The sequence below is a fragment of the Acipenser ruthenus genome, chromosome 15 (assembly GCF_902713425.1).
Source record: "Acipenser ruthenus chromosome 15, fAciRut3.2 maternal haplotype, whole genome shotgun sequence".
NCBI classification, from domain to species: Eukaryota; Metazoa; Chordata; class Actinopteri; order Acipenseriformes; family Acipenseridae; genus Acipenser; species Acipenser ruthenus.
In genome coordinates this window covers 9,362,244-9,384,592 of record NC_081203.1, presented here as the reverse complement: position 1 = coordinate 9,384,592, position 22,349 = coordinate 9,362,244, and the positions used below count along the sequence as shown (strand labels likewise).

The 22,349-nt window shown below is 42.0% G+C and overlaps 1 protein-coding gene across 1 annotated transcript; it reads left to right on the top strand.

Moving 5' to 3' along the window:
* Nucleotides 1-13,362: 13,362 nt before the first annotated feature.
* Nucleotides 13,363-22,349, top strand: LOC117422678 (WD repeat-containing protein 38-like). Its single transcript, XM_034037930.3, has 9 exons — nucleotides 13,363-13,625; nucleotides 13,904-14,024; nucleotides 14,546-14,662; nucleotides 15,412-15,509; nucleotides 18,470-18,550; nucleotides 18,811-18,933; nucleotides 19,923-20,072; nucleotides 20,233-20,280; nucleotides 21,109-22,349. Exons 1-9 carry the CDS (start codon nucleotides 13,557-13,559, stop codon nucleotides 21,235-21,237), a joined length of 936 nt encoding a protein of 311 aa, XP_033893821.3. The 5' UTR covers nucleotides 13,363-13,556; the 3' UTR covers nucleotides 21,238-22,349.

The window sequence follows — 22,349 nt, the reverse complement described above, 5'->3', positions numbered from 1 at the left end:
GGTACTCTCCCGCCTAGACTACTGCAACTCCCTCCTGGCTGGCCTTCCTGCGTCCGCCACCCGTCCGCTCCAGCTCATCCAGAACTCTGCTGCCCGCCTGGTGTTCTCTCTGCCTCGCTTCGCCCACGCTACTCCACTACTCCGCTCGCTCCACTGGCTCCCGATCACCGCTCGCATCCAGTTCAAGACTCTTGTACTAGCCTACAGATGCCTTGACCAGACTGCACCCAGCTACCTCCAGACCCTCATCTCTCCCTACACCCCCACTCGACCTCTCCGCTCCTCCTGCACTAGAAGACTGGCTCTACCTCCTCTACGCTCCCCTGCCTCCAGAGCCCGCTCCTTCTCCACCCTCGCCCCGCAGTGGTGGAACGACCTTCCTACGGATGTCAGGACTGCCCAGTCCATGACCACCTTCCTGCACCTCCTCATGACACACCTATTATTATTATTATTATTATTATTATTATTATTTATTTATTTATTTATTTATTTATTTCTTAGCAGACGCCCTTATTCAGGGCGACTTACAACTGTTACAAGATATCACATTATTTTGACATACAATTACATTATTTTTTACATACAATTACCCATTTATACAGTTGAGTTTTTACTGGAAATTAAAGTACCTTGCTCAAGGGTACAGCAGCAGTGTCCCCCACCTGGGATAGAACCCATTACCCTCCGGTCAAGAGTCCAGAGCCCTAACCACTACTCCACACTGCTGACCTATTCAGACAACACCTGTAAAACTCTCCCTCTGGGCAATATAGCACTCTGCCTTTAATGCACTTATCTGCTACCTATTGTACTGTACTTACTCCTGCACTTAACTCAATCTGTAGTACTTTGTATTTCACCTGCACTCGTATCTAACCCTGATGTATCTATCAACACTTCATCTCAAACTGCCCCGATATCAAATTGTACTGTGTTTTGTATTTGCTCTTATTAGGACAGAAATGTAATTCTTGATATGTATTTTTGTATACAACTGTAAGTCGCCCTGGGCAAGGGCATCTGCTAATAAATAAATAAATAATAATAGTTATAAGCCACAGTAAACAATCAGTAAAAAAAAAAAGCAGGAAAAGCATATTGTTTGAAATCTGCCCAGCAACACACTTCTTTGGCAAAAATTTCAGCAACAAAACAAAGCAAGATAAAAGAGGCAAAATGAGCCTTTACGAAAACAGTTGGCAGTAAGCAAAAAACATAAATTGAAAGTTTAATGCAAACTAGTAAAACAACAACTACAGAAATACTAGTCACCCCCACCCCTTCCCCTTCTATCATTTTAAACTGTAAATTAGCCATTTAACTGGACATTGATGATAAAACAAACAACTTTATTTTGAACAAAAAACATGTGGTATAAATGTCACCACAAGTTTCCTCAAAAAACATGGTATAAATGTCAGTTATTTTATGTTGGCCTCTGATTCATGAGCGACATATGTTTGTTGTTAACTTGTAAACATATAGTGGTTGTCAGATATAGTTTAAGTACTACATAGTTTTTCTCTTTGAAAGCTTCAAGTCTTAATTATTTAATATTCAATACTTCTGTGATGCCAATATTGTATAAAATGTTAGGCTCACATTTTATTCTCAGATGTATTTTGTGACATCCCAGGTAAGAAGTATTTAAAGGTTGTTATGGTAACAGGATTTAAAAGATAATTGAAACAGGACACTGACCGCACAGCAGCAGGTCCATATGGAAGTGCTTAAATGTTGTTGTTTTTTGCCCGAGTATAGCAGTGTGGGTATTGAAATCAGATCATACTAATCCCTGCCATTTCCTAGCTTGCATTGTTCCAAATCTCCAACCGGGAGCAAAACATCCACCCAGCTACAAGGATTTAAACAAAGGCTTCTAAAAGTTTACAGCCAGGAGTGATGATGCCACCATAGCTAATGTTCTTCAATAGTGTAGTTGGTGCAGTCTATTATTATTATTATTAGTTTATTTAGCAAACACCTTTATCCAAGGCGACTTACATAGACTAGGGTGTGTGAACTATGCATCAGCTGCAGAGTCACTTACAATTACGTCTCACCTGAAAGACAGAGCACAAGGAGGTTAAGTGACTTGCTCAGGGTCACACAATGAGTCAGTGGCTGAGGTGGAATTTGAACCGGGGACCTCTTGGTTAGGATCCCTTTTCTTTAACCATTGGACCACACAGCCTCCTTATGACGCTAGCAGTGTTTTGGAGTAACACATTACTCTAGACAGGTAATGAAATGTGAAAAAATGACAGTTACATTTAAAAAAAGGACTATGGATAAGATAATGCATAACATGGAAATCAGAAAGCGATTCAAAAGTGTAAGTCAAACTTACATGTTACAGGAATGCAGTTTTCATATAATCTTGCTATAAAATGTTGTTTGGAGAGCGAACTCTTGAGTTCGATAGCTGGATCTTCAAAGAATATTTCTGCAATTGCAGCCTGACCAAAGTAAAAAAAGTATCTCTGTGTAAAGTGTGCCTCAGAAGTAACTATTTGTATCTGTAACTGCAACTAGTAAAAAAAAGTTAAAGTAATGCAGTACTGTAACTAGTAACCATTTTATTCAAGTACCTGTGTCTGTAACAGATTACTTTTTAAAAGTAACACACACTACATGCTACACTGACCCCTATCATCTCTGAGATCATTCACAGAGAACTGCCCATACCGTGTAAACTAATCCTGTAAGTGCTTTCTGTGTCTGCACATTGGAGTTTGAATTTAGTACAGAGCTGGGGACTCTACAGCTTACTAGCTAGTATGGTACTATCTCAGTTCTCATCCCACCCACCTCCCTGTCCCTAACCCCTCCCCCAGGTGGTGACCTCCACACCCCCCCCTTCCCCACAAAGGACCCAGAGAATCCACATCAGACAGTGACTGGTTTATCAGCAATTTAATGGTATCTGCGGCCGCTCCACAGGCATGTACAGTCCCCTCTCTGGCCGCATGAACCTGAGCGATAGAAAGCTCCATATAAATAATGTAAAGGAATGCAAGGGTCCATTGACGCCAGGGCAGGGAATGCGGAGGCTGCCAGCGCAGGGCTATCATTTTGTTAGCAGCAGTAAGGCCAGCAAGCTAAATCCATTTTTGTCATAGAGACAGATCCAGTGATGAATCATTATTCAACAAAAGGACTAAAGGGGAACAAGGAATAGTTTTCCCGAGTATAGTGGATAAAGTTGAACGAACTTGATCCCAGAATATAGCCACATCCAGACATTCCCAAATCATATGAAAAAAGGTGCCCATGGATCTCTGAGGACAAAGCGCACACAACAGGGTATCAGTGAGTTTCATTTGTAATCGTCTCTGAGGGGTTAGATATATTCTGTGAATAAAATTGAAATGGATCAGCTGGTGATTAGGGGTTTTGGAAGCATAGATTATCCCAAATAACACACATTGCAGAGAGGAAAAAAAGAAGTACCTGGTTCACTCCATTGAGGGAAAACAAAGGGGCGGCCGTCTGACAAGAGCACAGTGTTGTGATAAATAGGTGAGTGATAATATCATTTTGTTTGGTATTTAGTGTGCTTTTCTACCAATCGCCATACTGTGGTCAAATAAGAGAAAGGGGCATTCAGAACCAACTCCCCAGTAATGTTGTTGAAGCTGACACCCTGGGATCCTTCAAGAAGCTTCTTGATGAGATTCTGGGATCAATAAGCTACTAACAACCAAACGAGCAAGATGGGCCGAATGGCCTCCTCTCGTTTGTAAACTTTCTTATGTTCTTATGTTCTTAAGAGATTATAGGACCAAAACGTAATTTGCTTTGTTTAAGGGAAATACCAGAATAAACCAAATCTTGCAGTCTGTGTGGAGACACACAAATTTTCTTCTAGCTGTCGCCATGAAACAGGAGCGCCAGCATCAAACCACACTGTGATTGGTCGCAACACAAATGACTGAAAATAAAACTAGAAATTTGGTAAGGACAATTCTGCTGAGGATTTCTCACGATGCAATGTATAGAATTTGAGAAGTGGCCACTTTCCTCTCCATACGAACTTGTGAAGAGATTGTCAATTGCAATTTATCCCAGTATCCGACAGAAGGAGGGAGAGGAAGCATCGAACAAAATGGATACGTGGGAGTACATTCATTTTTATTATGGATATACGGGCTTGGAATGAGTTAGGCAGCTGCATCCATCTGTTTAAGCCAAGACCTGTCGTAAAATCGTATTAAAGTTAGTGAGTACAGTCGAGTGTAAAGATGGGTGAATTTCCACACCAAGATATTTAAAATGCTTGACTGCCTGTATATTTGCAATCAAAACTATATTAGTCATTGCAGTATTCAGCAGCAACAGGGCTCAATTGATCCCGAGAGCACTGAAATCATTAAATAGAGTAAGTAAGTGAGGGAGCGATTGGGAGACTAGGGTGTGTGGACTATGCAGCAGCTGCAGTCACTTACAACTACGTCTCACCCAAAAGACGGAGCACAAGGAGGTTAAGTGAGTTGCTCAGGGTCACACAATGAGTCAGTGGCTGAGGTGGGATTTGAACCAGGGACATCCTGGTTATAAGCCCTTTTCGTTAACCATTGGACCACACAGCCTCCTCAGACAGATATCTAACCAATGACCCCTCTGTCCCCCTGTGGCAATGTGCCCCGCCCCTGTGTATTTTTGTGTTTTATGTTGTATGTTGGTGTATTGTAGTTGGTACACGGGATATAATGTGGGTAATGAGCACGAGTGTTTAAAATGTATAATTGTATTTAGGCACGAGGATTGCATTTCACGTGCTTCTAAAGTATTTAATAATATGTGAGCACGGGGTTGCACAGATTTAGTTCACGTGCTGGGATTCAAGTGAATAATTAATTGGTAATTGAATCCCAGCACAATTGTATATATAGATGCACGTTTCATTCACTCGAGGTTGTGTGTTCAGGGTGAAAGAACGGGAGAGAGAGAGAAGGTAAATGTGATAATAATAATAATAATAATAATATTAACCCTTAGCGGCCCATTTATTCAGCGCGTCTGAGGCACGTCAGATCCAATTTCCACACGCGCAGTTTATTTTAGACGCGCTGTTTAAAAGTATTTTTTTCACAGTAAAACTGGTATAAAAGGCACTGCATATCAACAGGACACTCAGTACTGCATCTCCAGCCCCGCCCCACCCCTCGTTCGCTGTTTTTTTCACATACCTCTTGATAGTAGTGCATACTGATAAATCATCTCCTGATCACTCGTTTTATCACCAAACTCCTCAATAATGTGATCCAAGTCATTATTTTATTACTATAACATCTAAAAAAAGCTCTGCAAATGTCTGTGATATTCTTTGAGCGCTGGATGCGGAAGCAGCTATCTTGTTTGTTTATGTCCATGTGATGCCGGGGCTATCTGTATTCATGAGATACGCCCCTTTTTTTCGGCTTCTCTCGGCTCCTATCGGTCTCACTCTGCCATGAATGGTTTTCTCGGCTTTTACTAGAGACCTGTTTTTTGCGTCTTTTTGATGATGTCAGACAGGGTCCGACATAGGACCGCAAAGGGTTAAAAAACTGCTACGAATGCTGGAAGCACCCGCACCGTGCTTGTTTTGTGTTTAGTGTTCGTACCCTGTTTGTTAGTGTTTTTTCATTTTGTTTGTCTTGTTTATGGTTTATTTTGGCCGCAAGTGCCATGTCCTGTTTTCTGTTTAAACCTTTTATTTGTTTCATTAAAACACTGAGCGCAGCAATTGAGTCTCAGTTTCAACTCCAGTACTGTCTGTCTGTGTGTTTCTTTCTGGCCTGACGTCATCCCTACAGCTAGCCTGTCACGCGTGGTGTTAGAAGTGGGATAACAGCGCCTCCGAGACTCAGGCGAGAAAGAGTACTGCGGGGAAAAATTAAATAAATAAATAAACAGGACTGTTTGGGAAAATACGGCAGAAGACAGCAACAGCAGGAATGGAGAGAGGTCCCGGAGCATCCGCAGCCCAGGAGGGAGGAGACAGTGCCTTTCCCATCCTCTGAGGAGATGCTGGACTGGGTGTCGGACCCGGAGTGGAACTGGGAGGACCTCCCGAAGGTTGTTGACCTGCTGTGGGCCAGAGATGGGGAACATTTGGAATGCTGGGAACAACACTACTCCTCAGTGCCCTTTGTGAACCCGGCAGCAGTGGTGATCAACTACTTGGCTGCCGATAAGGGACTGCCCCAGCAGGTTGCATTCCAAGTAGGAGGAACCACGCCTACCTGCACCCTCACTGGGCTAAAGGGAGAATGCCTGCTGTCCCCATCTCCACCAGCAGAGGAAGAATGGCTGCTGTCCCCATCTCCACCAGCAGAGGAAGAATGCCTGCTGTCCCCATCTCCACCAGCAGAAGAAAAATGCCTGCTGGTTTCCCCTTCCGAGACAGAGGGAGAACCGCACCCGTCCCCTGCAAGTGAGGGAGAGTCGCACCAGCCCCCTGCAAGTGAGGGAGAGTCGCACCAGTCCCCTGCAAGTGAGGGAGAGTCGCACCAGTCCGCTGCAAGTGAGGGAGAGTCGCACCAGTCTGCTGAAAGTGATGGAGAGTCGCACCGGTCCCCTGCAAGTGAGGGAGAACTGCCCCAGTCCCCTGAAAGTGAGAGAGAGCCGCACCAGTCCCCTGCAACTGGGGCAGACTACACGCTGCTCCCATCTTCGTCACGAGGAGACTACACGCTGCTCCCACCTCCGTCGCCAGGACACTACACGCTGCTCCCACCTCCGTCGCCAGGAGACTACACGCTGCTCCCACCTCCACTGCTTCCGCCACTAGGAGCAGAGCAGCAGGAGCTGCCTCTGCCTCCACCACCTCCACTGGCAGAAGCAGAGCAGCAGGAGCTGCCTCTGCCTCCACCATCTTCAACGGCAGGAGCAGAGCAGCAGGAGCTGCCTTCACCACCTCCACCAGCAGAGGGTGAATACCTGCTGGTTCAGCCTCCCCCAACGTCGGAGGACTGCTTGCTGCTCCCACCTCCACCACAAGAGGAGCTGCAGCTGAGTTTGCCATCGCCCGGGGATGCCTTCACATCACCGCCCAGGGATGCCTTCACGTCACTGCCCAAGGATGCCTGCCTCGCACAGTCCAAGGATGCTTGCCTCGCACCACCGAACAGCTGCTTGGGGACCACCCCCGGAGCCGGCCTGTGTGTGGTCAGCGTGGCCACTACAGCTATTGGAGTGGAAGGAGGACGTCCCACCATGGCCGCACTCGTGGACCACTGCTGCATCTGCTTCTGGGCTGGAAATAAACATTTGTCTGTTTATTTTGGCCACAAGTGCCATGTCCTGTTTTCTGTTTAAACCTTTTATTTTAGAATAAACTCACTGAGTGCTGCCGCGTCTCGGTTTCACTCACCACTACTGTCTGTGTCCTGCTTTCTGGTCTGACGTCACCACCCACATGCCCCTACAGCCATCCTGTCACAACCCCCAACTTGTTTTAGGTGCAACCAACAGGGACATCTGGCCAAGTCATGTCCCGCTGCCAAGGAGTGTGACTTGGCCGTGTGTAATTGGGCACCTGAGATAGGTAAGTGCGGGGAAAATGGTTGGGAGGGGCCTTGTATGATTGATGTGGTTTTAGGAAATGTGAAAACCCACGCATTTGTGGACACAGGGTGTGAGCAAACCTTGATTAGAACAGCTTGGGCGGTGTGTCGTGGTGGCCACGAGGTCAGGTGGTCATCTCTTGTATCCATGGAGACACAGCGGCATAACCCACACTAAAAGTATATTTATTGGTAGGACCGATAAAACATCACCTGGTAGTAGGGGTGGCGGAAAGGTTGCCACACCCAGTTATTCTGGGCCGAGACTGGCCAAAATTCAAAGAATTAATGCAAATAATGGCAGTCTCAGCCACACACGTAAACGTGGCAGAAAAAAAGAAAAGGGAATGAATTGGTGATGTGTTTCCTTTTCAAGCTGAAATGTTTCTCCTATTTTCCATCCTAGAAAAACGAATAAAGAGAGAAGGACGGCAAAATAGGAGGGAGCATCATTGAGACAAAGCTGGGGTCTGGTGGGAGAGCGCTCGGATGGTAACAAACACCAGTCAAATGGAGTCGGAACGCAGTGTGACCGAGAGGGAGAGGTTACTGGGCCATCCAGGGCAGATGCTTCTCTGGCCCCTCTCAATATACCGGACATGTGGCACTCAAGCGCGGACATAGTGTGGGGCCAACATAATGACCAGTCACTAGTGCACGCTTGGGGGCAGGTCCGGTCTATTGAAGGTAAGGATGTTGATGGCACTGGGGCGCTAGTATATCCACACTTCAGTATCAAGGGGCAATTACTGTATGGGGTAAATCTAGCCACGGGCACAGGACAGCCTGTAACACAATTATTGGTTCCCCCGTCTTGTCGGACCGAGGTCATGAGGCTGGCGCATGATATCCCTTTTGCGGGGCACCTCGGAGCTGACAAGACAAAGGAGCGGATATTGGCTCGATTCTATTGGGTAGGTCTTCATAAAGATGTGTTGAAATATGTAGCCACATGCCCAGACTGCCAGCAAGTAGCGCCGGGTCGAGTGCGCCCCGTCCCGTTGGTTCCATTGCTGATGATTTCCACTCCTTTTGAACGCATTGCAATGGACATAGTGGGCCCTTTGCTACCTTCTGACTCTGGGTATACGCATATATTAGTAGTGGTAGCAATGCGATACCTGGAGGCAGTTCCATTGAGGTCCACTAGTGCCGCTGCAATAGCCACAGAGTTAGTACAGATTATGGTTAGAGTAGGGATTCCCAAGGAAATTTTGACTGATCATGAAACCAACTTTTTGTCTAACACGTTACAGCAGGTATATAAAATATAAAAAATACGTCCCATCAGGACATCTGTTTATCATCCACAGACAGACGGTTTGGTGGAACGATTTAATCAGACCTTGAAGCAGATGCTGAGATGTTTTGTAACACAAGAGCAAAAACATTGGGCATCGCTTCTTTCCTACCTCCTTTTTGCACTGAGAGAGGTGCCGAAGAGCTCAACAGGGTTCTCCCCCTTCGAGCCTCGCGGCATCCTCAATCTGTTGAGAGAGGGGTGGGAGGAGCACAAAAATGTAGTGAAGCATGTGCTCCTACTAAGAGATCGCCTGGATTTGGTCGGTCATTTGGTGACAAGACAAGAGAGACTTTATCAGATCCCGGAAAGTCGACGAAGTGGCGTTCGCAAAGAGGTATGGGACATGCTCGAACTTGGGGTGATTGAGCCTTCCAGGAGTCCAATTGTCATAGTGGCCAAGAAAGATGGCACCAATCGCTTCTGTGTGGACTTTCGGAAGGTAAACGCTATTGCCAAGTTCGATGCATACCCTATGCCTCGGGTCGACAAACTTCTAGATAGACTGGGAAAGGCAAGGTTTATCTCAACTCTGGACCTGACAAAGGGATACTGGCAGACCCCCTTAACCCGCAGTTCTAGAGAGAAAACCGCATTTTTAACAGCAGAAGGGCTGTTTCACTTCACAACCATGCTGTTTGGGCTACATGGTGCGCCCGTTGCCTGATGGTCTGATGGACCAGGCTTTACGCCCAGATCATGAATATGCGGCAGCGTATATTGATGATGTGGTGATTTACAGCTCCACCTGGCGAGAGCATCTGGCTAGCGTCACAGTCATCCTTCAGTCTCTAAGGGTAGTCCGGCTAACAGCTAACTTGAGAAAATGTGCGTTTGCCAAGACAGAAACTCAATATCTGGGATATTTAATGGGAAATGGAAGGGTGAAACCCGTGGTCACCAAAACCCAGGCTTTGGTCGATGCTGCAATCCTCAAAACCAAGACTCAGGTGAGGTCACTACTGGGATTAGCCGGTTATTACAGCCGCTTTATCCCCGAGTATGCCACAGTAGTTAACCCTTTAGTCGACCTCACCAAAAAGAGTGCTCCAAATTGAATTAAGTGGTCAGCTGAGTGTCACGGGGCGTTTGATACTATTAAGCATAAACTGTGCCAGGCCCCCACTCTTATCACACCTGATTTAACCAAGAGATTCATCCTCCACACCGATGCGTCGGACGTGGGTTTGGGTGCAGTCTGGTCCCCAAAGGTAGATAGAGAGGAACACCCAATACTGTATCTCAGTAAAAAGATGCTACCTCGGGAGTGCAACTACTCTGTAGTCAAAAAGGAGTGTTTGGCCATTAAATGGGCTACTCACTCCTTACGATATTACCTGCTGGGACAGTCATTTGATCTTGTCACTGACCAAAAATGTTTGTAAAATATTTGTACAAAAATTAACAGAATTTACTATAAATGTTGTAAGAGGTTGAAAGGGTCTCAATATCTTTTATTCTTTTGTAATACCAAGACAAAATAATATATAATAAGAACATAAGAACATAAGAACATAAGAAAGGTTACAAACAAGAGGAGGCCATTCAGACCATCTTGCTCGTTTGGTTGTTATTAGCTTATTAATCCCAGAATCTTATCAAGCAGGTTCTTGTCAGCTTCAACAGCATTACTGGGGAGTTGGTTCCAGACTCCCACAATTATCTGTGTAAAAAAGTGCCTCCTAATTTCTGTTCTGAATGTCCCTTTATCCAATCTCCATTTGTGACCTCTGGTCCTTGATTCTTTTTTCAGGTCGAAAAAGTCCCCTGGGTCAACATTGTCAGTAACTTTTAGTATTTTGAATGTTTGAATCACATCGCCGTGTAATCTTTTTCGAGACTGAATATGACATGTCTGCATATGACATTTAAAACCAGGAATAATTCTAGTTGCTCTTCTTTGCACTCTTTTTAGAGCAGCAATATCCTTTTTTTAACGAGGTATCCAGAACTGAACACAATATTGTAGATGAGGTCTTACTAATGCATCGTAAAGTTTTACATTACTTCCCTTGATTTAAATTCAACACTTTTCACTATATGTACGAGCATTACTAAACCAAGTCATTAATGTAGATTAGGAAGAGCAGAGGACCTAATACTGATCCCTATGGTATACTATAGACTTTAATAAACCTGTGCAGAATGTGACTGAGGGGTTAACAAAATAATTAATAGCTAATTAATACCTCGGTCACCACTATAAGAACCTGCAGCTTTGGCTGCACAGTGAAAGGGTGTTCGAGAGTGGAGAACGAGTGAGGAGTGAGTGAGTGAGTGAGGAGTAAGTGAGTGAGGAGTGAGGAGTGAGGAGTGAGGAGTGAGGAGTGAGGAGTGAGGAGTGAGGAGTTAGGAGTGAGGAGTGAGGAGTTAGGAGTGAGGAGTTAGGAGTGAGGAGGTAAACAATTGCTATTTGTGTGGCTTCAAACCAGCACGACTACTTGTTTGTTCTTATCTTTATTTGTTTGTTTGGCCAACGTGCCATTTTCTTTTGTGTAGTTGTGTTTTGTTTAAATATTTTGTTTATTATTTAATGAAAAGCACTGAACGTCACTGCGCCTCAGTTTCACCCGTCATTACCTGTTTGTTTTGGTTTTGTGTTTCTGGTCTGACGTCACCCCTGCAGCCATCCTGTTCACAAGGATCCTCAAGAAAATCAAGCAGGTTAGTTAGACACGATCTTCCTTTCCTAAAACCATGCTGACTGTCTCCCAGGATACTGTTACCATGTAGGTCATTTTCCATTTTGGATCTTATTATAGTTTCCATAGGTATGAGATTGTGACTCATAAAATTGTGACTCATAAAAATAGCTGATACGACTACTACAACTACTACTACTACTACTACTAATAATAATAATAATAACAATAACAATAACAATAATAATAATAATAATAATAATAATAGATCTAAACAGAACATACACACACAACACCTTTCAAAGTATACTATACAGGTTTTTAAAAAATGTGGACACTAACAGAATTATAGCCTAATTTTTAGAACATAAACTAGCAGAAAATAAAATGTATGTACATGCTTCATAATATCTACATTTAAAAAGAAATTGCACTGTTTTGCCAGCTGACTGCTCCATTGGCGATGAAGTATATTTTATATTCATTTCTGATTTTTTTGGCCAAAGCAGAAGAATGTCGGTCGTGCATTGGTGAAAGGTGAACAGACCTTCAGGCTCCTCCCTCCAAGGTCCATTGGTCATTTTCCCTGTTCCTTGGTCTTCATGATCGAGTAGACCACCTGGTGTGTACAGCTGTCGTGAAACCATATGTCGGCTGACCCTAAAAATGTATTGTGGCGATGAAAAAGATTCACATGTAGCCAAAAATCAAAGTGTTATTGCTAGCCTTTCACCAGGAGATATTGCTTCCTGAAGCTGGGTATCTTGCTTTTGAATTTTCTCCTTTATCATTCCCAAGGGACAATGAAATGCTGTCTCATCCATATGGAACCAACTGCATTAGCTTGGCTGGTTTTCTTCAGCCAACTCTGAGCAAGCCACTATAGTATTCTCTTTTCGCTGCCGTATCAGCCAATCCCTGGTCCATGTTACTCGCTTTCGCTTCTTTTGTTGCCTGGTAACACACAACACAATAATAATAATAATAATAATAATAATAATGATAATAATAATTACCTTAAGCAAAACAGCAGTAACCAAGGGGGTAACTGCAGCATATGTGATTTCTTCTATTTTTTTCATCTTCATCTTCTCACTGGTACCTGTAATATTTATTTTGATTAGTCCAATAAATGTTAAAGAAGCATATAGTTACAATGTCTATTGTTATTGGCTAAAGAAAATTATTTTTCAGTTGACCGTGTCTTTACCTGGTGGCCCTAGTTGCTCATACCATTGCTTGCCTTAAAAAGTTGCCAGTGTATCATGGCCTTAAGAGATGCTAATAAAGGTACTGTTAAACTAACTACAGCTTTTTAATTATGCTAATCCTGATTTAAGCAAATGTGAATAAAATCATTTTACTGAAGCCATAAAAACCTGGTTTTGTCCCACTTCTGCACCTAAAACAGGAAGTACCACATTCTATAAGTAAATATGGAATTAAGTGATACGAAATGTATATATTGTAGGGACATATTGTACCGGTTCATTTACTCCACTCAGACCATGACTCACAAGCATGGTAGTGCTGCAAAATGTTCCCCCTTTTTCCAGGAATGATGAATGACTAGGGCTAGGACATTTATTGCCCACTCACCCTACCCTGACCACTTACCAAGTACAGTATCCCTGAATAAATACCGCCCCCACGTCATCACACCGTCATTTTAGCTGCAGGAAATGTTTCTGCACACAATCACAATATGGTGCTGTATGTAGCAACATCACAATGTTTACTGTTCATTCAGTGCACAACAAACACGTTTTAAAGAACTCAATGCAAACACACTGTGTGTACACAGCAGTGAGTACTGATAAAAAGCACATATCCAAGCCAGTAAATGAATGAAATGCAGCTCCCATGCAGAGCTGGGGCTGTAGCTCTGGCAACGGAGCTGTTAGTGTACTTCAAACAAAGAATGCTGAGTCTTTAAGAACAGTTGATACTTTATTCTAAAATAGACGCAGTGTAAGAAAACAGTAGAATACAGAATGCTTATCACTGTTGTCGGCATACTGTAATAAGTGCATTTTTTCAACGATTAAAACAGCAGAAATGTGGAGGAATCCTTCGGAAAGTTTTGCCAAAATAGACGTGAAATACTTTGCAAGGCATAAAGGGGAGGTAAGCGGCAGTTATTCTAAATCTTATTTACCGTTTATTTTTGTAACATTGTGTTCTAGCCTGCAAGTATGCTGTGACTCGTGCCACCAGAAATGACGCACTGACACGAAATTTTATATGCGTTTGTATTATTATTCTGCGCAATACAGATTTTTTTTCCATTTATTAATGGGCGTCTCAAAGAAATAAAATCATGGCAGACACTGAGCTTTAGGAGGTACTGGAGTCGTTTTGCATACGATTTCACGGAGTATTTACTGTATTGTCTTTCCGCTCAGGTGAACTCCTGTGTTTTCTCCCCTGACTGCCAGATACTCCTCACGTGCTCTGACGATTGCAGAATTTTTCTGTGGAATGCCAAAACTGGGCAGCTATTAAATAAAGTGTGCGGACACACAGGTGCAAACATTATTTTCTTCTTCTGCATGATTTTTTTTTTTTTTTTTACAATAAAAATAAAATCTTACATTTATGAATACTCTGCATCGCATTGATCTGTCTTTTTAGACCACTGCTGTAAGCAGTATAAACAGCAGTGGTGTAAATATTGTATGATCCCCAACTATGTTGATGTTAAGACCTAACTTTATTTCATTTTATTACCAGTTATTGCCCTAACCCACCCATACCAGCCCCCTGGGAAACCGAGAAAAGCAACCACCAATTTGTAGTGGTTAATTAATAAGGGACTGTTTTTAACTTAAATAAGACGAGAGCCCAGCTATTTTTGTGTGGGAGGTTATTTCTAACTGACACTCTAGTGCCACCTTGTGGATGTTTGCCATATTTATTTATAACTTCCTGTGAGGCATATAGTTTTCATTTCTTGCTGGCATATTCTTCATGATAATTTGTTTTAATGCCTTTGTGTGTTTTGGAGGTTCACCGTTAACTTCTTATTGCATTTTCAATACCCACAGGTCCAGTTAAAGCCTGCTGTTTCTCCTCAGACTCTACCTGCTTTGCTAGTGCATCACATGACTGCACGGTGCGCGTGTGGCTGACAGCTTCAACACAGTGCCTGCATGAACTGAAAGGTGCGTATCTGAGAGATAATGTCATTGCTGTGGTGAGATAATAATGGAACTCTCAAGTCAATCATTCATTTTTTGAACAAAGTCCCATTATTACCAAGAAACACACCTCAACAAAGCCATTATCACTATACTTCAACTTTTTAAAGCTATTTATTAATTGAACTGTTTTTATGAAATACTGTAGTCCACTGAAAGATTTTTGAGAGCGGGGCTCGAGCATCTATGTGAAGCATTTCATCAGGAAGCAGTGATTTCAGAACAGGTGTCATTAATTCATTTGTGTTATCTTTTAGCCATGCTTTATTTGCCATTGCATTGTTGAGTAATAAAAACAGAATGACTGACCTCCATAGAAAGTAGTAGTGTTTGTGTATTTTATAGTGTCAAATATAGCCAGCTTTGCCATGTCTTCGTAGCTTGAGATGTCAGAAGGGAGCACACTGGCAGCATGCATATATTTTGTTGCTATTTGTCTTATCTACGAGGATATATCTCTAAACAAGAGGGTTTTTGCTATTTTCATATCGATATACCTGTAGATCACACTCGTTTCTAAATGTCTATTGATTTCGATAATTTTCTACAGATCTGTTAAATGTCTTACATTTTCTGTTGATTTCTATAGATATCTGTAGATGATTGTTCTGTGGAATGCATTTGACTGATTCCCTATTGGAATATATTATATATTATATATTGGGAATATAAGCCCTACTGGTGGCTCATCCCTGCTTTGCTCCTTGGCCCAGGTCACACTAAGAGTGTAGAGACGGTGTGTTTCAGTCCTGACTCCAAGCTGCTCCTCTCCGCGGGCTGGGATAAAACAGCGATCCTGTGGGGTCTCCAGGTAACGTGGCGGGCTTCAGCAGAGTCACAGCGATCCTGTGGGGTCTCCAGGTAACGTGGCGGGCTTCAGCAGAGTCACAGCGATCCTGTGGGGTCTCCAGGTAACATGGTGAGCTTCAGGAGAGTCACAGCGATCCTGTGGGGTCTCCAGGTAACGTGGCAGGCTTCAGCAGAGTCACAGTGATCCTGTGGGGTCTCCAGGTAACGTGGCGGGCTTCAGCAGAGTCACAGCGATCCTGTGGGGTCTCCAGGTAACATGGTGAGCTTCAGCAGAGTCACAGCGATCCTGTGGGGTCTCCAGGTAACATGGCGGGCTTCAGCAGAGTCACAGCGATCCTGTGGGGTCTCCAGGTAACGTGGCGGGCTTCAGCAGAGTCACAGCGATCCTGTGGGGTCTCCAGGTAACGTGGCGGGCTTCAGCAGAGTCACAGCGATCCTGTGGGGTCTCCAGGTAACGTGGCGGGCTTCATCAGAGTCACAGCGATCCTGTGGGGTCTCCAGGTAACGTGGCGGGCTTCATCAGAGTCACAGCGCTCCTGTGGGGTCCCCAGGTAATGTGGTGGGCTTCAGCAGAGTCACAGCGATCCTGTGGGGTCCCCAGGTAACGTGGCGGGCTTCAACAGAGTCACAGCGGGGCCGGGAATTTGGCATACAAATGATTAAATGGTTAAAATGTTTAAAGCCCAGTCAGCACTCTCGAAACATGTTGGTGTTGATGTGTACTTGTGGAGCAGGGTTCTTCTAGTGATCAGCTCAGTTACATTTCTTGTCCTGAATGGCTTTTCCAGGATGTGACCGTATATTTCAGGTTGTTTCTCTCTTGTTTCTATAGCAGTACGGTCTCTAAGCACTCCCAGGTTGTTTATCTTTAGTTGATTAATCGGTCCGATTAATTTGTTCTTCTTCATTTTATATATATATATATATATATATATATATATATATATATATATATATATATATATATATAATGGCAAAAACTTTGTTAAAGTAACGTTAAGATTTGAAAGGTTAGGAAATTGCAAGTTAAGGTAGTCACGCAATCTTTCCCGTCACACTTGACATCACATATGACATCATCAGTGACATCGGCAATGACAATACTAAGCACATGACAAATTCTCCTCGAAGACCGGCCATACAGACATAACACTGGGAAATCACAGTCCTTGTGATTGGGAACATGTTCAGTAACTGCATTAGCATTCCCACAATGTTTGCTGTCAATATGTGCTTTAACAAACAATAGAATTCCTTGTACTCAGAAATGTGTAATTTCATGTTGAGGTATGTAGTGATGAGTATTAGATTTTTGGAAAGGAGTATTTGAAAATGAATTGGACATGCAATATATAAAACCCTACATGTATGTTACACTTTTCATTGCAGTTAGTACTGCATGGTATACTGTTGATATATGTGTGCTGTTGTACACAAAGCAGTGTTTTATATCTCTTGTAAGCATAGCATCCACGCATTACAATCCACATCTTGTTTATGTACTTCATTGAGTACCGTTACATTTTCACAATGGCGAACTGCAGAAATCTGCAATTCTACCTAAACATTTTAATGTCATAATTGGCTTCCAGCATAACAGTATGTTAGCAAGCATTCATGGAGTAGAGGTTAGGGCTCAGGGCTCTGGACTCTTGACTGGAGGGATGTGGGTTCAATCCCAGGTGGGGGACATTGCTGCTGTACCCTTGAGCAAGGTACTTTACCTAGATTGTTCCACTAAAACCCCAACTGTATAAATGGGTAATTGTATGTAAAAAATAATGTAATTGTATGTAAAAATAATGTGGTATCTTGTAACAATTGTAAGTTGCCCTGGATAAGGGCGTCTGCTAAGAATAAATAATTCATAGTCAACTGTAAAGTTTGAAAGAAGAATGTGTCATTGGACATATAAATCTGGTAATATGTACAATATGCTAAAATACAACAAATATAATACAGATATTAATATACAAATATAATAAATAATATACACATGCAAACAATGTCTAGAAGTGCAATGTCATATCATTTTAATAAACTAATAAACAATATTAGGCAGCAGTGTGGTGTAGTGGTTAGGGCTCTGGACTCTTGATTGGAGGGTTGTGGGTTCAATCCCTGGTAGGGGACACTGCTGCTGTACCCTTGAGCAAGGTACTTTACCTAAATTGCTCCAGTAAAAAACCCAACTGTATAAATGGGTAATTGTATGTAAAAATAATGTGATATCTTGTAACAATTGTAAGTCGCCCTGGATAAGGGCGTCAGCTAAGAATAAATAATAATAATAATAATAATATGGAGGATAATGAATTCTGTGTTTGAATTTTAAAATGGTGCTATATAAATCTGGTGATACTGAGCAGTATGTTTATTTTTTAACTCAGCACAATTGACATTCCAAAGAAGTAATTTTTGGGAGGAATAAACGTATAAAATACATTCATGTCTTTACAAAATTATTTTTATTTTGGAATATTCTTTTAAAAACTGTAAAACTAGGACCCCCCAAAATATATGAATACCCCGTTGCACATCTACACCCCCTGGACTGTGTGTATTGGGAGCGTGGTTTCTTGGTTTGCTATACTTTTTGAGATACAGGTGTATAAAAAAGCTTCTTAATCATTTAAAAAAAAAAAAAAAAGAAAAACAGCTGTTTTTTAATCACTCTGTATCTCAAAAATTATTCAACCAAATGCTACCCTGTATATTGGTGGGGTTACCCCCCTTTTTTATGTTATGTCTGACAACCAACATTAAAATGGATTATATATATATATATATATATATATATATATATATATATATATATATATATATATATATATATCCATTTTAATGTTGGTTGTTTGGCTGCAGTTTTTTTTTTTTTTTAATGAAAAGTAATGAGTGCATAGCAACTATAGCAGATGCACCCCATTGTCTTGTAAAATTATTATCTTTTTTGGCTTTCAGACCGGTGATATTTTAAGAAGGTTTTCAGGACATGAGGGCGCCATTCAATGCAGCACATTTTCATTGAATTCACAATATCTGGTGACTATCTATTGTGCCTTTTCTTTTTAGATGATTTAAAAACAAAATTAGTTATACATTTAGTTTTTTTTTTTTAAACATACATATCTTGTGAAAACTTGTGTCATTGGAATGTAATATTTGCAAACAGTGGATGTATTGTAGGTCATGGTGATTTCTAATTAAAGGTAGTAATTATAATAATGGTTCCATTATTTAAGCACATAGTTGTTTCCAGCAGTATTGCCTTTAGTTAACTGCCACTCTCATCCCCCCCACAGGCCACAGGTTCCTGGGACTACACTGTTAAAGTATGGAGCTTACAGACAGAGGAACATGTGAAAACATTAAAGGGACACACAGGCAATGTTAGCTGTGTTTGCATCTCTGTATCAGGGATGCTGGTAAGCCTGTCTGTAAACTTAAAGTACCTGTATGTCTCAAATGTGCAGTTCTGAAAGAAACATTTTTCATATAAAAAGTGCTATCTGATACAAGACATAGTATCAGATAGGAATTAATTTGTTAGCTGCAATTGCGTTAAAGAGTTGACAGTAAACAGACCAAACCCCAGTATTGTCTATTAAACATATCCCTGGCACAGGGATACAGTGCAGGCAGACAGACCTATGGATGTCTATACGTCAAACTAGTTTATCTAGAGAACAAGTGGTCCAATTGAAAAGGCTTTCTTTAGCCTAAATTACTGAGTGTTTCATAATTAATGTTTATAAAAGTGTTTCATAAGTATGTCACTTTTAAGTAGCCAGCCTCCTCCAGTAGGTATTCACTATGTGTCATATACTGTAAGTCCTCTCAGTCCTGGTTATTACTTACTAATGTACACACATGTACTGCTGCTTCCACTCTACACCCAGCCGGGTACAATAAGCCTTCCTTTAAAGTAGATGTGGGGCTCCCGAATGGCGCATCCAGTAAAGGCACTCTGCCTGGAGTGCAGGATGCGCCCGATAGCTTGATCGCCAGTTCGAAGCAAAGCTATGCCACTGCCGACCGTGGACGGGAGTTCCCAGGGGTCCGGCACACAATTGGACAAGCGCTGCGCGGGAGGTTAGGGGCTAGGTCGGCTGGGGAGTCCTTGGCTCACTGCGCACCAGTGCCCCCTGTGGCTGGCTGGGCGCCTGCATGCCGGCCTGTACTCAATTCAGAACTGCGTGGTCCTCCGACGCTGTAAGTTCTGGATATGGCTGCACGGCAGGCAGACGGCACTCGTTTCGGAGGACGCGAGTGCTCGCCTTCGTCTCTCCCAAGTTAGCTTGGGGGTTGCAGCGGTGAACCAGGTTGAATAATAATTGGACATTACAAATTGGGAGAAAATTGGAAAATGAATACAAATAATTGTTGAAGTAGATGTGGTTGATTTGTGTTACAGGCGTCCGGGTCCTGGGACAGGATGGTTCGAGTGTGGAACCCCCGGCGGGGAACACTGATCTTTCTGTTGGAGGGGCACACAGGATGGGTCAAGAGCCTGTCCTTCTCCAGAGACGGCATACTGCTGGCCTCAGCAGGGGAGAATGACATGGTACGTGACACAAGCAAGAGGGAACGCTCGACTACTGTCGAGGAAAAAAAAGTCAAAAGGCCTTATGACACAGGCGCTTTGACTTTGTTGTGTTTACAAAGTATATTTTCTTTGGACAAGCATATAGCCTGCAATGATGTCAATGTATTTCTTTTTTTAGGTTAGAGTATGGGACATGGCAAAAGGAACATGCCTTAAATCATTACAGGTATTCAGTATTATTTTACAAGAACTCTTTCATGTTGTTTTTTCAACAGATACAATATGTGCTATTATGAAGTGGTATTTCTGTGCAGAATACAACAATGTGTGTACATAACTCAAAACACAATGTGAAAGTTAAACACACTCAGGATACTTGGAATTTACAGTAAACTTTCGTTAAAATAAACTTGGATTTGATGAATTTCCTGATACTATGAATATTCTACATGGCCCCGGCCCAATTTAGCTGTAATTTATTGTAAATTATTTCTTATGACACGAATTTGCTTAACACAAATTTCCTGTTAGTGCAAATTATTTGGGAGCCCTCCCAGGGAAGAAAATTTAGAATAAAACAAAATCGCTCTAGTTCAAACAGCCAAGTGTAAAGGATATTGGGAAATGTATTAATTTGCATCCAGATTAGTGCCTCTGTAGTGTATTTTAGTGCCTCTGTAGTGTATTTTAGTGCTGTTGTCATAGTGCTCACGCATCAGATCCTTGCAAAACTCCTGATAACATGAATTACTGATAGTACATTTGTTTGCCGGTACCTTGAAATTCATATTAATGACGAGAATTTACTTTTGTTTTTAACTTTCACATTTTGGATGTTGAACTTGGATTACAACTTTATTTTTGCTTAGACTTAAGATTTTAAATGATTTGACAGTAATATAAATCCATGTAACTGTATTATATAACACATACTTTAAATTAGTACTGTACAAATATTGTGCCTAATAATTCTGTTTAATGGGTTAATGAACCGGAGGGTGGGGTAACAAGCATACAGTACTGATCCTTGTAGTTTTTTTTTTTTTTTTATCAGGAGCAAATGGATTTGGCACAGCAGTGTGTATTCTCCCCTTGTGGGGCTCTATTGACAAGTGGAGTGACCAATTCCACCTTTAAAACAGACAGCAGCACAGAGGACCAGGCAAGAGACACAGATCAATAACACTGCAACCCAACGAATGGTCCTTCATTGAAACTTCGACTTCTACCATTTCTGTGAAGGATGTGCTCACCAGCAAAGTGTTCTACATTTCAAATCAAGGACACGTACATGTGCTTCTTTAAAACTGCCAGCACTGAAGACATTTTTCAGCACCTGTCCCAGTTGCTCCATACAACCTAGACTACCAGTTCTATCTGTCCAAAAGTTCTATACAGTTTTGATATGTTGAGGCATCCTGCAAACTGATCAGATAGGATCATATTAAACTGCACAATGAACAGGGGGAGCAGAATGGGATACATTTATCTATGGAGGGCATTTTCTTAACCCTTTGACAGCCCCCACACCAATTCAGTATTTAGTAAGAAGTCAAAAGGGGTGTTTACACTTGCTTTCCGGAATCCTTCTGAAATTGTGCGTTTACAATTGTATGAAACAGCAGGGGGTGCTTCTATCAGGACAAGAGTGAGCATGCATACTTTGTAAACTAAAGATGTGCTGTCGCTATGCTGTAATGACAGCATCGAGTACCATCATTTGAAAATATAGATGAACCCGCTTAATATCATACCCACGATTTTTAAAAAACCACTCGCCATGCGTGGTCAGGCTTTACTAAGTAACCACAGGATATAATTAATTTCCAACGCAACTAACAACCAATAATCACCTTGGCTGATAAGCAGGGCTAATAGAAAATTGCGGAAATATTTGCCCAAAATTGCAGGGATATTTGACCAAATTTTGCGGAAAATTGCGGGGGTTAAATATGATCAAATTAATGCTGTTATGCACTTGTTGTTTTTTTATGCATGTTTATACATTGACAATTAAAATTATGGGATCAACTATAAATTTACTGAAATTCTACTAGAAAGGCAATACTATACATAACCCATTGACTTATGTAAAAGCTTATCTATTTTAAAAGAAATAATAGAGTATGTGCCGCTGTGACTGCACAAAAGGGGGGTATTTTGATAAAGAAAAAAAAGGTTTGCAGCAAACTGCCATATTTAAATATGGCAACACAGTTTGCAGGAAAAGAAAAGTAATTTTTGAAAATGTAATTGTCACCCAAACCAAATAAAACAAAAATTATAATCCAAAAA